At 42.7% G+C, this 17,165-nt stretch overlaps 1 protein-coding gene across 10 annotated transcripts in view; it reads right to left on the bottom strand.

Annotated features, from left to right (window-relative positions):
* The window catches only part of vps13b (vacuolar protein sorting 13 homolog B), a 942,410-nt gene extending 927,410 nt beyond the window's left edge, over positions 1–15,000 (bottom strand). For all 10 annotated transcript variants that reach the window (XM_080194714.1, XM_080194711.1, XM_080194717.1 and 7 more), the window contains exons 1-3: positions 14,847–15,000; positions 7,431–7,595; positions 1,028–1,171 (exon numbers count right to left, since the gene is read on the bottom strand). In XM_080194714.1, coding sequence (XP_080050840.1) covers positions 1,028–1,171; positions 7,431–7,577 — 291 coding nt within the window. In that variant the 5' untranslated portion in view covers positions 7,578–7,595; positions 14,847–15,000. The remainder of the gene's footprint in view (positions 1–1,027; positions 1,172–7,430; positions 7,596–14,846) is intronic.
* Positions 15,001–17,165: the final 2,165 nt, after the last annotated feature.

Below are 17,165 nucleotides of genomic sequence, written 5' to 3' on the forward strand. Positions count from 1 at the left end.
GTTGGCCTCAGGCGGCTGTGCTGGTAAAATCAGGCCCAATGTCTCTATTTACATAGCCCAAGAATACATATGCTTTGCTGACCACTCTCCAAATATGTCCTTCACCTTCAAAACTGATTCACATGCATCCCCTTCTTTAGAGTTGTGCCATCAAGTCTATTTTGCTTCTCTTCATCCTTTCTGCCAAAATGCATCACTTCACACGTCTTTGTAAAAAAATTCCATCTGCCACTTGTCTGCTGTCTGCTAGCCTGCTCTAATTTTGGTATCATTGGTAAATTTTGAAACTTTACTCCATATTCCAAGATCCAGGTCACTTATATATAGCAACAAAAAATTTTCTTTTAAAAATCAGTGGTCCCTGCAACTTCTATTTCAATTATAGAATTCTGCTCTCCTGTCTCTTCTGGTTCCTATACATATTCCTTTCAGTTCCCAAATTATGATATCTGAAAAATGGGAAAGTTGTCTCGCGAATCACCAGAGTCAGAATCATTCAATGCATCCCTTATCAGATTTATGTAATCTCTGGTGCGAAAGTCACGCTAAATTTCTTCCTAAGAAAGAGAATTAAGGAAAATTCAAGAACATCAGTCCAAGCCTTAAGTTCCTTTATTATATGAACCTTACTGGCTCCAGCAGTATATTAATAATTGAACTTACTGAATTTATTTACCTATATATTTTCAATCCCATTTCAAACACTGTTTTTCCTCTGTTACATTAATCTACATTATTTTCACCAAATCTCAATTGACCTCACATATCATCAGACCAAACAACACCAGTAAGAAGCCAAACATTACTGACATTGAGTTTTATTAAACCTATCACCCCCAGTTATTTTATTATATTCATAAGCCCATCTATCAGTAAAATTCATTGTAGGCGCAGCTCCTGGCCTCATATAAATTAAGACTTAAAATTGTCAGTTATTTTAAAACATAATTCTTTCTAAAAGAGCTAGTGGTTACAAGATTCTTAACATATTTTGTTTACTACAAACTATTAACCAATTCTAACTCACTTGTGTGTCATCCTTCAGCTTCAGGATACATTCCATAGTATTTATGGTGATAACAACAGGTTCGGAGCCTAACTTTGTCCATGGCACATGAATCCTTAATTCATGAATGTGTCCGCTCAAGAAAGTGAATGGTAACTTCAGCTCCTGAAAAAGCAACAAGATTACATTTAAGCCTACTAAGAAATAGTTTGTTTGATATACAAATACACTACTTTTCTAAAAATAAATGAACTGTGAAGTAAAAAATGTCACACTATAAACAGAAATACATTAGAGCAATGGCATAAAATGAGCGGTAATGAATCAGCTAGCCGTTACACACTGCATCTGACATTCTGTTACAATGAAAGCAATAGAATTAAACATCAAGCTCAGAGTGTAACACACGACTGTTATGACACTGCTTGGTTTGTGCCACTGCCTAAGAAAAATTTCTACCCCATTGTCCTTCAATGGATTCACTGTGATCCTCATTTGGTAGCACACTCGCCTGAGAGAAGGTTGTGAATTCAAGCCTTGCTCCAGGGATTAAGCACAGAAATCCAGGCTGCCACACATACTGGAGTTTTTTTGAACATGTAACTAGTAGAATAGACATGGGTGAAGCAGTGAATGTAATATATTTGAATTTTCAAGAAGCTTTTGATAAAGTCTCACCTAAGAGGTTACTGTGTAAAGTTAAAGCATGTGAGATTGGAGGTAATAACTTGGCATGGATTGAGAACTGGTTAGCAGACAGAAAACAGAGAAAAGGAATAAATTGATCCTTTTCAAAGTGGCAGGCAGTGACTAGTGGGGTCCTGCAGGGATCAGTGCTTCGGCCCCAGCTACTTAAAATATACATCAACGATCTGGACAAGGGAACCAGAAGTAATATTTCAAAGTCTGTTAACGACATAAAACTTGGTGGGAATGTGAGTGACGAGAAGGAAGTTAAAGGATCATCTGGAATCGAAATGTCAGCTCTTTTCTCTCCTTACAGATGCTGCCAGACCTGCTGGGATTTTCCAGCGTTTTCTCTTTTGGTTTCCCATCAATCGCCTATAGCTCAGCCTTCAACATCATTCCTACGAAACTCATCTCCAAACTCCGTGGCCTGGGGCTCGGCTCCCTCTGCGATTGGATCCTGAACATCCTAACCCACAGACCGTGGGTGGGAAGCTGGTTTGGCTGAGGATAGGCAACACCACCGCCTCCACAATCATCCTCAACACCGATGCGCTACAAGGGTGTCCTCAGCCCCTTACTATACTTCTTATGCACCTATGACTGCGTGGCCAAATTTCCCTCCAACTCAATTTTCAAGTTTGCTTAGTGGGCAGATCTCAAACAATGACAAGACAGAGTATAGGAAAGAGATAGAGAATCTGGAGAACTGGTGCAATGAAAATAATCTCCCTCAATGTCAACAAAACAAAAGGAGATAGTCATTGAATTCAGGGAGCGTAGTGGAGGACATCCCCTTATCCACATCAATGGTTATGAAGTAGAAATGGTCGAGAGCTTCATGTTTTTAGGTGTCCAGATCACCAACCTGTCCTAGTCCCTCCATAGCCTACGCTATAGTTAAGAAAGCCCACCACTTTCTCAGAAGACTAAGGAAATTTGGTATGTCTGCTGCAACTCTCACCAACTTTTACAGATACACTATAGAAAGCATTCTTTCTGGTTGTATCACAGCTTGATACAGCTCTTGCTGTGTCCAAGACCGCAAGGAACTGCAAAGGGCTATGAATGAAACCTAGTCCATCACTCAAACCTGCTTCCCACCCACTGACACTATCGATACTTCCCTCTGTCTTGGAAAAGCAGTCAGCATAATTAAGGACCCCAAGCACTCCGGACACACTCCCTTTCATCTTCTTCCATCAGGAAAAAGATCAAAAGTCTGAGAACGTGTACCAACCGACTCAAAGAAAAAGCTCCTTCCCTACTGCCATCAGACTTTTGAATGGACCTACCTCACATTAAATCGATCTTTCTCTACACCCTAGCTATGACTGTAAAACTACATTCTTCACTCTTTTCCTTCTCTAGGTATGGTATGCTTTGCCTGAATAGCGAGCAAGAAACAATATTTTTCACTGTATACCAATACATGTTACAGTAATAAATCAAATTAAATGATTTAGAAAAGTTGAGTGAGTGGGCAAGTACATGGCAGATGCAGTATAATGTGAATAAATGTGAAGCTGGGAACATAGGGACAGGAATGATTTCAGCCCATCATTCAATACGATCATGGCTGATTGGGTACTTCAATGCCTTTTACACACAGTATCTACAATGTTACAGGATGGAGACTCCTCAGGTCGAATTGGTCCTGCACAGTGAGAGTTACAGCAACAGGAGCCATGGCTGTTTTCGGATATACTAATTTTGTTGGCCATATGGGGAGCAAACCCACAACCCTGACGTTATTAGCACCATGTTCTAACCACCTAAAAGTTTGTTAGTCACAAGTAAGGCTTACATTAACACTGCAATGAAGTTACAGTGAAATTCCCCTAGTCGCCACACTCCGGCACCTGCTCCGGTCAATGCACCTAACCAGCATGTCTTTCAGAACATGGGAGGAAACCAGAGCAACTGGAGGAAACCCATTCAGAAACAGGGAGAATGTACAGACTCCACACAGACAGTGACCCAAGCCGGTAATCAAACCCAGGTCTCTGGCGCTGTGAAGCAGCAGCGCTAAACACTATGCTACCATGCCGTCTACTAAGCCAACTAGCTGGGTTATCCATTTTGGGCAGAGGAACAGAGTGGCTGAGTATAGTGTTAGATTGGGGAATGTTGACAAAGGACCTGGGTGTTCCAGTACAGAACCTACTGAAAGCGATCATGCAGTTTCAGCAAACCATCAGGAAGGCATAAGATATGTTAGCCTTAATTGAAAGAGGACGTAAGTACAGATGCCAGGACGTCTTATTGCAGCTTCAGGGTGAGTAAGAGCATGCCTGGAATATTGTGCATAGTTTTAGTCTTGTTATCTAAGAAAATATATAGTTGCTAGATAGGGAGTGCAGTGAAGGTTTATCAGACTGATTCCTGGGATGGCAGGATTATTTTATGAAATGTGTCGACTGGGCCAGTACTCACTGGCATTTAGAAGAATGAGAGGGGGATCTCACTGAAACTATAACATTCTGAGAGGGCTAGACAGACTGGATGCAGAGATGGTGTTTCCTCTGGCTGGTGGGTGAGGGGTGGGGGAGTGGTTGTTGTCTAGAACAAGAAGTCACAGTCGCAGGATACGGGGTAGGCCATTTAGGACTCAGATGGGGAGAAATTTCTTCAGTCGGAGAGGAGAACCTGGGGAATTTTCTACTACAGAAGGTTGAAGAGGTCAGGTCACTGATGTACTTCAGGAAGAAGTAGATAGGTTTCTGGATGCTAGAGGCTCAAGGGGTACGGGGAGAATGCAGGAGTATAATGTTGAGATAGAGGATCAGCCAAGATCATGTTGAATGGCAGAGAAAGCTCAAAGGACTGAATTCTCCTATTCCTACGTTTACTCCTAAACGGCACTGCACTGTCAGATGAGATGTTAAACTCAGGCCTATCTATTTTCTAAGGTGGACATAAAAGAACCCATGACAATAGTTGAGGAATAGCAGGGGAGTTATCCTGCTTTAGCAGTTAATCGTTAACCTTTAATCAATGTCGTAAAACAGATCGTCTGATTATCATCACACTGTTGATTGTAGGAGCTTGCTGAGTGTAAATTGGCTGTTGCAGTTCCTAGATTACAACCATGCCTTCAAAGCTAATTACCAGCATCCGGCAGGAATACTTTGGGACATCCCGAAGTTGTGAAAGGCACACTATAAATGCATTTTTTTAAAATCACGAGCCATTGCTTGCTACATGACAAAGCATACTGAAACAGGAAATACTAAAGAAATGAGATTGGTATGATTGCTCCAAACTTTGTAGCCTTACTTCCATAGCATTCTAGGAAGCTTAATTTCAAGGAAAGTCATTACTACTTCCAAGTGTAATTTGCAAGCTATTTGGATAGAGTCATCTAAACCAAATAAATGAGTATCAATTTGGCTAAATAAACAATTGATAAAATCACATTTTTCAAATTTATTCTAAATTAGTTGTTATTACTTTAGAGTTACTTGAGGTTTTAACAATTGGGACAGTTGAAGGGAAATAAGTAGATGGGGTGTATGTCGATTTCCAAAATGCATTTGATTAGGTAAAGAGTAATGCACAAAAGCTCATGGTGTTGGGGGTGATACATGAGCACGATAGAGGATTGGCTAACAAATAGGAAACAGCATTGGGATAAAAGGACCATGCTCAGGTTGGCAATTCATAACTAGTGGATGCCAGAGGGATCAGGCCTGGGGCTTCAACTCTTTAAAGATCTAAATTGATTCTTTAAATGAAGAAACAGATTCTCCTGCAGCCAAAGTGCTTTGTAATACAAAGAGCATAGGTTGTGTAGAAAAGACAAATAGTCTGCAGAGGAAAAAGAGGGAGTGAGTCAGTGAGCAAATATTTGGCAGGTGGAGCATGATGTGGGAAAACATAAGATTGTTCATTTTGGTAGAAAGATTAGAAAAGTAGAATATAATTTAAATGGGGAAAGCCTGCAAAACAGAGGGATCCGGGTGACCTTGCCAATGAATCAGAAAAAGTTTGAATATTGGTTCAGCAAACAAGAGTGAATGGAATGTTGGCCTTTATTGTAATGAGGGTGAAATCTAAAAAGTGAGAAATCTTGCTACAATTATAGAGGACATTGAAGAGACCACACCTAGAACAGTGTGCACCAGGTAAAAGAAGGTTCACTTTGATGATTCCTGGAATGAAGACGTTGTTTTATGAGGAAAGGTTGAGCAGTTTGCAGCCATACGAATTGGAGTTTAGAAGAATGAGAGGTTTATTGAAGCGTAGAAGATGCTAAGGGATTTGACAGGATAGATGCTGAGAGAATGTTTCCTGTCATGGGGGAATCTAGAACCACAGGGCACAATTTCAAAAGAAGAGGTCTTCAATTTAGTATGAAGATGAGGAGACATTTCTCTCCGTGGTCCATTAACGTTGAAAGAGTTTTGATTGACAATGGAGTGAAAGGTTATGTAGGACAGGCAGTGATGTGGAGTTAAGGCCACCATCAGATCAGCCTCGACCTTATCGAGTGGCAGAGTAGGTCCAACAGGCTGAGTGGCCTACCCCTCCTCTGATTACTATGATCTTATAAATACACACTTATTTCAAACTCTCTCAAAATTAATTTCACTCTACATTCATAGCCTTCCTTTACCACACCATACAGATATATAGTTATAAGTTCAGTTTTGAATAAGCATCCATTGATCACAACTTTAAAGAACATCACATCTCAGGATAGTAAAACGTGGTAAATGGCTGAATTGAGTTGAGATCTGTTCAGTCACCAATTAAGCACCGAACGGACTAAACGGGAAGGGAGCAAAGTTTTCATTCAACCAGCAGAAACTCATTGAATCATTCAATGTTTTGAAAGCTATCAACTTCAAATTGGCAACAACAGGAACTAACTAGTGGTTCAAATAGTTTTGTGGCTTTAATTTGAACTATATTTAATATTTTTAGCCCATGGGAGAAAACTAACCAATTCAAAAGTAAAATGTTACCATCACTGAGAATTTCCCAGTCCATGAAAACTCTGAAGAGAGCTGTGTTGACTGCAAGATCTAGGCATTATAAGTCAGGCTACAACAGGAAGACTTCAATTTATATCAAATATATCAGGAGTAATGCAATGATCAGGAATGATCTTTAAATTGGATTATGAATAACTAGTTAACAAGCCGACACCAGCTAAAGACCACTAGCCCCACAAAGAGGCTGAACAATATAGACCCAATTTGCTAATTTAATCATGGTAGAATTTCCTTGCATAGGTGTAGATACTGTGCTCGTAAGTTTAAAATATCAACAAAAGGGGGAAATGCACAATTTCACAATTCTTCCTCAGAATAATTTTAGTTGGCAGGCGTGGTTCCAAAATCAATTAAAGGGAAGTAATACCTCAAGACCTTAAATCTAGCCGTCAAAAACCGAAAATGGAAAATCCATTTCCTCAATTTGCTGTGTATAAGTAACCTGAATTGCAATTCAATTTGTACCCAGTAGTGCAAAGTAAAGTGGGAGGTCACCCAAGATCAACGAACTCTAAACTGGAATGTTAAGTACACTTTACATTCTCATGGTAGGGATTTCCAAGTGTATACAAGGAACCATAAATCTAAAAACTACAGATTGCAAGCATCAATGACCAGCCATTTTCAAAAAGCCATTCTAGTGTGTACAGTCCAAAATTTACGATGCAAGTTGAGTATCCATTAACTTTATTCATCATCAATGCTCATTCAAGCATGAATCCAAATCAAGTCTGTACCTGCTCCAGCACATCAAGCTTCAATTCCAATTTGCTGAGGACCACATCACCTCCCCATAGTGACAGCTGAAGATCAGATGGCTTCAGATTCTTGATGTAACGATTTACATAGCTCATCAAGATTGGGGTCACGTAGGACTCCAACATCCTGGAAACGCTCTATTGCTGTGGGCAACATAGAAAGAGCAAAGTGAGATCCAACGTTGTCTATTGCTGCATAAATTTAAAATAAACCTTAAACAAATGCATTTTCATTTCTGAACATCTCATGGATAAACTGAGGTCAAGAACATGGTTCCCTGCTCACTTGCTAACCTGCCATTGCTCAAATGTTTTCTGTGGACAGCCGTTGATCTAAATAATTAGTGCCAAGCATGGGTTAAATGGTGTTAGGTGAAACAAGTCTGCAAATGTTCAGCCGTTTAGCATGAAACAACTTTTTTGTTTAAAAATCATATTTACGTATGTGCGTATATGTATCTTTATTAAGGAACTGTGTGTGCAACTGTTATAGAAAGTGTTCTCACCTCCAAAATCCAATTTTTAAAATCCATCCCACACAATGCTCACTTCTCTGGTTACAAAACATGTTTGAGCTGATTCAATACAGTTACCAAACATTGATTCCACGTCATTAAACTGTTGCAACAGTCAGAACTTTCAGAAAGTACAAGTCACACTTCACATTTAAAAACTGACAAGGGGTGTATCTCAGTTACAAACGGTGTACCTCAAAGATCTGTTTTGGGGCCACTGCTGTTTGTCGTTTTTATAAATGACCTAGATGACGGTGTAGAAGGATGGATTAGTAAATTTACTGACGACACCAAAGTTGGAGGAGTTGTAGACAGTGAGGATGGATGTTACAGTTTGCAGAGGGACATAGATAAGCTGCAGAGCTGGGCCGAGAGGTGGCAGATGGAGTTTAATACGGAAAAGTGTGAGGTGATTCACTTTGGTAAGAATAACAGGAGTACAGAATATCGGGCTAATGGAAGGACTCTTAGTAGTGTTGACGAGCAGAGAGATCTCGGGGTACATGTGCATAGCTCCCTGAAAGTTGGCACCCAGGTTGATAAGGTTGTTAAGAAGGCGTACGGCGTGTTAGCTTTTATTGGTAGAGGGATTGAATTTCGGAGCCGTGAGGTCGTGTTACAACTGTACAAAACTCTGGTGCGGTCGCACTTGGAGTATTGCGTACAGTTCTGGTCGCCACATTATAAGAAAGATGTGGAGGCATTGGAAAGGGTGCAGAGGAGGTTTACCAGGATGTTGCCTGGTATGGCGGGAAGGTCTTATGAGGAAAGGCTGAGGAACTTGAGGTTGTTTTCATTGGAGAGAAGGTTACGAGGTGACCTGATTGAGGCATACAAGATGGTCAAAGGATTGGATAGGGTGGACAGTGAGAGCCTTTTACTTCGGATGGTGATGGCTAACACAAGGGGACATAGCTTTAAATTAAGGGGTGGTAATTATAGGACGGATGTCAGAGGTAGGTTCTTTACTCAAAGGGTAGTAAGGGCGGGGAATGCCCTGCCTGCAGCAGTTGTGGACTCGCCAACCTTAAGGGTGTTCAAATGGTCAGTGGATAGGCATATGGATAACATTGGAATAGTTTAGGTTAGAGGGTCATTAGATTGGTTCCACTGGTCGGCCTAACATCGAGGGCCGAAGGGCCTGTACTGCGCTGTAATGTTCTATGTTCTATAAATCTAACTGGTACATAATAAACATGAGAAATATGACTGCAGCAGGCGACAGTGCAGAGGGACCTCGGGGTCCTTGTGCATGAGTCGCAAAAACCCAGCTTGCAGGTGCAGCAGGTGGTCAGGAAGGCGAATGGGATGCTGGCCTTCATAGCGAGGGGGATTGAATATAAAAGTAGGGAGGTCTTGCTGCAGCTGTATAGGGCATTGGTGAGGCCGCAGCTGGAGTACTGTGCGCAGTTTTGGGCGCCGCACCTGTGCAAAGATATTTTGGCCTTGGAGGGAGTGCAGAGGAGGTTTACTAGGCTGATACCGGAGTTGAGGGGGTTGAGCTATGAGGAGAGGCTGAATAAACTAGGCTTGTACTCGTTAGAGTTTAGAAGAATGAGGGGAGATCTCATTGAGACGTATAAGATGATGAATGGGATGGATAGGATAGAGGTGGAGAGACTCTTCCCGCTCAAAAAAGACAGTAGGACTAGGGGGCACAGCCTCAAGATAAAGGGGAGGCGGTTTAGAACGGAGTTGAGGAGGAACTTCTTCACTCAAAGGGTGGTGAATCTCTGGAATTCTCTGCCCGTTGAAGTGGTGGAGGCTGCCTCGCTAAATATTTTTAAGACGCGGGTTGATGGGTTTTTGATAAGAGAGGGGATTAAGGATTATGGGGAGAGGGCGGGAAGGTGGAACTGAGCCACGACAGATCAGCCATGATCTTATTGAATGGCGGGGCAGGCTCGAAGGGCTGGATGGCCTACTCCTGCTCCTATTTCTTATGTTCTTATGTTATGTTCATCCTTTTCCACAAATATGCGCCTTTACCACCTGCACCCATATTCGATCCTTTAGACATTAATGGATTTTCGGACATGGTCTCAACAGCTGAGCATGCAGTTCTCTGCAGTGGAGAATTCCAAAGATTCACAATCCACAGAGCAAAGAAATTACTCCTCAAAGAAATATTAGAAGGCCAACACCTTATCCTGAGATTATGAGCCCGAGTTGCTGGCTCCCTTGCCAATGCATCTTTCCAGTCAAACCTTCTCAGAAGTTTATACATTCAACAAGTTCACTTTTCCAGAGGATATTCACCTATTCTACGCAATCTCTCCTCATGGGTTGGCCCCCTCATCCCTGAATCAATGTTTCAGCTAGTCCTAGGTAAGAATATATTTCCTTCGGTAAGGAGATCAAAACTTTGAATTTATATGGTTTATTACTGTCACATGTATTAACAGTGAAAAATATTGTTTCTTATAGAGACAAAACATATCGTTCATAGAGAAGGAAACGAGAGAGTGTAGAATGTAGTGTTACAATCATAGGGTGCAGGGAAAGATCAACTTAATGCGACGTAAATCCGTTTAGAAGTCTGACAGCAGCAGGGAAGAAGCTGTTCTTGAGTTGGTTGGTACGTGACCTCAGATTTTTGTATCTTTTTCCCAAAGGAAGAAGGTGGAAGAGAGAATATCTGGGATGCATGGAGTCTTTAATTATGCTGGCTGCTTTGCCGAGGCAGCAGGACGTGTAGAGAGAGTCAATGGATGGGAGGCTGGTTTGCGTGATTGATTGGGCTACATTCATGACCTTTTGTAGTTGCTTGCGGTCTTGGGCAGAACAGGAGCCATACCAAGCTGTGATACAACTAGAAAAAATGCTTTGTATGGTGCATCTGTAGAAGTTGGAGAGGGTCATCACTGACATGCCAAATTTCCTTAGTCTTGAGAAAGTAGAGTTGTACACACTGTATAGATTTTAAGGAGCTGCTGAACATTTCCACAAAAACACTTTCCTGAAGAATTCCTGGATGCATTGTGGTAAGACAGAATGCCATATCTACTGTTACAACTCAATACTTAACATTATTCTTCCATTCAGTTCCTTGATGGCACAGTATTAAAGTTATTATTTAATTAAGCCACACAGACCAAATTATTGCAGATGCTGGAACCTGGGCGGCACAATGGGTGATGCTGGGTGGCCCAGTGGCACCCACTGCCTCACAGTGCCAGAGACCCAGGTTCATTCCTGGCTTAGGTCTGCGTGGGTTTCCTCCAGGTACTCCAATTTCCTCCCACAGTCCGAAAGATGTGCAAGTTAGGTGCATTGGCCATGCTAAATTTTCCCTCGGTGTAGCCAAACAGGTGCCGGAGTGCGGAGGCTCAGGGATTTTCACAGTAACTTCATTGCAGTGTTAATGTAAGCCTACATGTGACACTAAATAACCTTTAAATCGGAAACAAAAACAGAAACCACTGGAAAATCTCAGCCAGTCTGACAGCACCTGTAGAGCGAAAACAGACCCAACACTGAGCCTGGATGATTTTGTGTCAGAGCTAAGATGTTAAGTCTGTGCTGTAAGAGCTGATCTCAGCCAAGGTAGTTAAAATTTCAGGAATACCACATGATCACTGGGAAGCAAAGGCTCTTCCGCTGGTCAAAAAGAATATAGAGTGATTAAGGCCACTTGGTTGAGGAGCTAAAAGCCAGAAGCACTGTTCTTAGTAATTATCCAATGACCCTTACAGTGCTTGTGTACCTGTAAGGACATCAGGTGAGTTGAGGCAAGGGTCCAATGCCCCCCCAGTCAAACAGTCTGTCCATATTGACATCTGGGCTTCCAAGAAGAGGCAAAGCAACTGGTTAAAGGTATCACAGAATAACTGGGAGCTTTTCCTTTATTATTCATTCATGAGATCTGGGCATCACTAGGTCAGCATTTATTGCTGATCCCTAATTGCCCTTGAGAAGTTCGTGATGAGCTTCTTTCCTGAACCAATGTACATTGCAGTCCATGTGATGTAGGATATAAAGGGGAGGCGGTTTAGAACGGAGTTGAGGAGGAACTTCTTCACTCAAAGGGTGGTGAATCTCTGGAATTCTCTGCCCGTTGAAGTGGTGGAGGCTGCCTCGCTAAATATTTTTAAGAAGCGGGTTGATGGGTTTTTGATAAGAGAGGGGATTAAGGGTTATGGGGAGAGGGCGGGAAAGTGGAACTGAGCCACAACAGATCAGCCATGATCTTATTGAATGGCAGAGCAGGCTCGAAGGGCTAGATGGCCTACTCCTGCTCCTATTTCTTATGTTCTTATGTTCTTATGAACACCAGTAGGGATTTCCAGGATCTTGACCCAGCGACAGTGAAGGATTAGCAACATTATTTCCAAGTCACGACAGAATGTGGCTTGGAGGGGAACTTCAGGTGGTGGTATTTCCAATTGTCTGCTGCCCATATTCTTCTAGATGGTTGCTGTTGTGAAGTTGGAAGATGCTGCAGAAGGAGCCTTGGTGAGTTCCTGCACTGCATCTTGTAGATATACACACTGCTGCCACTCTGTGTTAGTAATAGGAGGAGTAAATGTTTGTAGACTTCGTCCTGGATGGTGCTGAGCTTCATGCATGTCGTAGGAGCTGCATTCGGCAAGTGCAGAGTATTCCATCATAAACACCTGATCTGTGCCATGTGAACATTAGACAGGCATTGGAGAGGCAGGGTGTGAGTTACTCACTGTAGAATCTCCAGCCTATTACCTGCTCTAGCAACCACAGTATCTCTATCACTATTCCAGTTCAGTTTCTGGTCAACAGTAACCCACAGGATGTTGATAGTAGAGAACGCTGAAGCCATTGAAAGTCAAGGGGAGATGGTCAAATTCTCTCTTATTGGACATGGTCAGTGCCTGACACTTGTGTGGTATCAATGTTGCTTGCCACTTGTCAGCCCATGCCTGAATATTGTCCAGGTCTTGCTGCATTTGGACATGGACCGCTTCAGTATCTGAGGAGTCACGAATCATGTTGAACATTGAGAGTCATCAGCAAACATTCCCACTTCTGACCTTATAAGGACTAGGAACAGGAGTATGCCATCTGGCCCCTCTTCAATAAGATCATGGCTGAACTTTTCGTGGAGTCAGCTCTGCTTACCCACCCGCTCACCATAATCCTTAATTCCTTTGCTGTTCAAAAATTTATCTATCCTTGCCTTAAAACATTCAATGAGGTAGCCTCAACTGCTTCACTGGGCAGGGAATTCCACAGATTCGCAACCCTTTGTGTAAAGAAGTTCCTCCTCAAAACTCAGTCCTAAATCTGCCTCTCCTTATTTTGAGACTATGCCCCCTAGTTCTAGATTCACCAACCAGCAGAAATAACTTCCCTGCTTCTATTTTATCTATTCCCTTCATAGTCTTATATGTTTGTATAAGATCTCCCTTCATTCTTCTGAATTCCAATGAGTATAGCCCCTGTCTACTCAGTCTCTCCTCATAAGCCAACCCCCGAATCAACCTAATGAATCTCCTCTGCATTCCCTCCAGTGCCAGTATATCCTTTCTCAAGAAATGGCAGAAAGGCCATTCATGAAGCAGCTGAAGATGGTTGGGCCTCAGACAATACCCTGAGGAACTCCTGCAGTAAATTCATAGTCAGTGGAGTTCACTCCATCGCCGAACAGTTTGTCAAATATGAATATTATGGATAGTCGAATTTAACTGTTTTAATCTTTCTAGGTTTCCATCAAATCTTTTTTTTACTAAAATCAGGTCAACCCCACATTAGTTGCACAATTCCCTGGTCCTCTCCTTTTACTTCTGTTTTGTTTGCTGGATTATTTAGTCATGTGTCACCCCAATCAATGACCCTCATCAAGTCAAACGTAATACATCTCAAAATTGTCTCAGACAACAGAGATCCTGCCTCAGATACTTCACATTCCAATTCACCTGCAACAAAACTCTACTTCCCATGCGGCACATAGCATCAAGTGGCAATGTGACATAACAGATCAACACCTTGCTTCAGCATTACACACTCCAGAGTACAACATTCTGTCAGTCTTGACAAATTTCCCAAACTGTGGAGTGCGAATCAGCAGCAATGTTTCCCTATTCGTCCCCACATAGGTCGTTTTCAGAATTCCAAAATGCACAGCCACTTGTTGGACTAGGATAACTGAAGCATTCAACGACCAAAGAAACTACAATTTGCCCATTGGTAACTTAAGACAATATCTTCACTCACAGTAAAAAAGAGTATTAGTCATCGAAGGCACTTTTCACTTACCACGTACACAAACTACCCTCAAACCAGTGACATTAACAAAAACATTAGAAGGAGCTTGTTGCTTTTCCATGTCTAGGGTGTGAGAGTGTGTTGAAAGGAAGTACAATTTCATTTTCTGATGTTTGGCTTTCTGCTACTCTTAAATAGATCTAAATATTTTTGCTCAGATACACCAGGTAAAACACTAATGTTTCCTTAAATTTCCCCAACAGACATTTTAAATACTTGCGGATAAATAAAAAGCCTCAAGGATGGATAACAGGTGGAAACCTCTGAAAAGTGAACGGGACGAGATCGCAGCTTCTCTCACACAGCTCTTCATGTGCCAGACCATTAACAAGAAATTATAATCTTGCATTTAAAGGTATTACTAAAGTAATGTGACATTAACAGGGGCAGAGAATGCTGACAAAACGCACGAGTTTCCCTGTTATCCAGCTACACGTCAATCTGTCAAACTACCAGCGAGTTGCATCAATTACATGCAATGGGAGCTTGTTATGTGCCAATATGAAATGCGAAGCCACCAAGTTAAAGTACAGTGAGGTGGGTCAGCCCCTCAAGTTGACACCTGGGACAAAGTCAGTCTCCCGGGCCAGGTAACAGCAAGGCCACAAAAAGGACTCCCCGCTGAGCGCAAGAGACCCACCTCCGGCAAAGATCACATAGGGTTCGGCCTGTCATCAGGAGCCGCCAGGCCAGCGGCTGAGCTAAGAGTTGGCGGCAGTTCCGCTCACAGGCTAAACAGCCGCTTCCACCGCCCCAACAGCACCATCACGTCCCATTCTGATCCTCCCATCACCAACGCAACCTCGCCGGATGACCAACGCAGCGCTCTTCCGCTATCCCGAGCTGCAACATTCCCCCCACACGCGGCGCCTGCGCGTTGCCCACCCCCACGTGCGCGAGGGAAGGCGTCGCCGGCTCGCCCCGCCCCTTTCGCGATCAAAAGGCGTCATCCAGCCAACCGCCTTCTCTCGCGCAGGGCCGGGAGGGAGGCGGTGCTGGGTCTGCGCAGGCGCGTTGGCTGTGAATGGGCGGGGTCCGGTGTTGGGGATGGATGGGATTGGAGCTGCGGAGAGTTAAAGCGGCGGCTCGAGTGGAAGCTGTGGAGTAACCAAGGAGGCAAAAATAGACCAGACCGGGAAATAAGTTGTGTTCAGGACATCTGGATCGCGTTTACTTTTACAGATCTTCTCTTTACTTCAGTGCCCGATTCAAACTGCAGCATAACGTCTTGTATTCACAAGCGCTGGAGCAACTGAGACCTTAGCCCCCTCCCCACATCGCACCCTGGCCCCCAGCCCCCTCCCCTGCATCGCACCATGGCCCCCGTTCCCCCCCCACCCCCCCCCCACGTTGCACCGATGCCCTATTGTGTCATCCGCCTTGACCCGATCTCCCCACCCTTATGTCACCCTGATCCTCCCACACTCCATTCTTACCTTTCCGCATTTTAAAGAAAGACGCTTTCTTCACACTGCTTCTAGACATTTCGCTGATCCCATCTTAAATTAGTGCTTGCTGCTTCTTGACTTTTTTCATGAGAACATAAGAACATAAGAAATAGGAGCCGGAGTAGGCCATCCAGCCCTTCGAGCCTGCCCCGCCATTCAATAAGATCATGGCTGATCTGTCGCTGCTCAGTTCTACTTACCCGCCCTCTCCCCATAACCCTTAATCCCCTCTCCTATCAAAAACCCATCAACCCGCGTCTTACAAATATTTAGCAAGGCAGCCTCCACCATGAGGTGAGCTGTCTAGATCCTTCAGCATTTTGCACACCTCTCAATTCACCTCTTCTCTAGAATGAAAAACTCTGATTGCTATTTCTTCACATGAACCACAGCAAAGCACAGGCCAGTGCTGGTATTTTTGTGCTCAAGAAAATGGACCATTTAACTTTCAGGCTGTGGCATGCCTTTGAGGATAGTATACTGGCCTTTCTTGTTTCTGGGATGGTGAGGATGGGCTTCATGTTGTGGATGAGATTTGGCAACAAGTGTCCATGCCACCAGGACCTGGTAGGCACTGCAATGTACAAATACCTCTCCAATAGCAAAATACCGTGGGATACTGAAAGTTTGAAGTAAAAACTGGAAATACTGAGGCCTGGCAACATCTGTGGATAGAAATGTGGAAATAAACCATTTTTCTGATGAAAGGTTAACACGGACTTACAAATATGCCCCATCTGGTCAAATAGTTGGACTCTTTTACACTGTGGTAGAACTGTTTTCTTAATTGCTAACTTACTCGACGTATACAAAATTGTTTCATTGCCATGGTTGAGAACAGAACTCCAAAAATCTGCTGATTCCTGAGCCAAAGTTGAGTAGAAAGAAATTGAAATAAAATGCAAATTAGTTACTTCAGCATATTTAAGAAAACAGCTAGTTAAAATTTGAATATTGATCCTTGGAACTATATATGGGAAGTTCTAATTTTTGGCACAATACTCAATTCAACAAACTTGCTTTGAAGCTTAGCTGGGCCTTCTCAGAGAAAAAAACACAATTTACAGTTTTGTTATTTTTTAGTAAGCATGCCTTTTGTATATTAATTAAAGTGGTTTTATTTTGTCTCCATCCCTGTCATTGAAAAACAAATCTGTGGAGACTAACATGTGAAGGCAATATAAAGTTTCTATGTTGTCTTCATTTTGGCATTTATTTTTGTCCAAATACCATATAATTGAGAAACCTCCATTAAATTGTAAATGATTTGTTAGCAGCTTTCCCACTTCTGAGTCTGAAGTTTGCAGGTTCAGGTCCTGTTCCACAGACTCCAGTAGAGAAATCCAATATGACACTCCAATGCAGTACTGAGGTAGTGCTACACAGACATAATTTAGATGAGGTGTAAGTTGAGGCCCCAGTTGCCTTTTCTGGTGGGAATAACAGATTCCATAGTACTATGTCTAAGAGCAGCAGGTGCATTCTCCCCATTGTCCTCGTCAATATATATC

This window comes from Carcharhinus amblyrhynchos, chromosome 8, assembly GCF_965287045.1.
Source record: "Carcharhinus amblyrhynchos chromosome 8, sCarAmb.v2.hapA, whole genome shotgun sequence".
NCBI classification, from domain to species: Eukaryota; Metazoa; Chordata; class Chondrichthyes; order Carcharhiniformes; family Carcharhinidae; genus Carcharhinus; species Carcharhinus amblyrhynchos.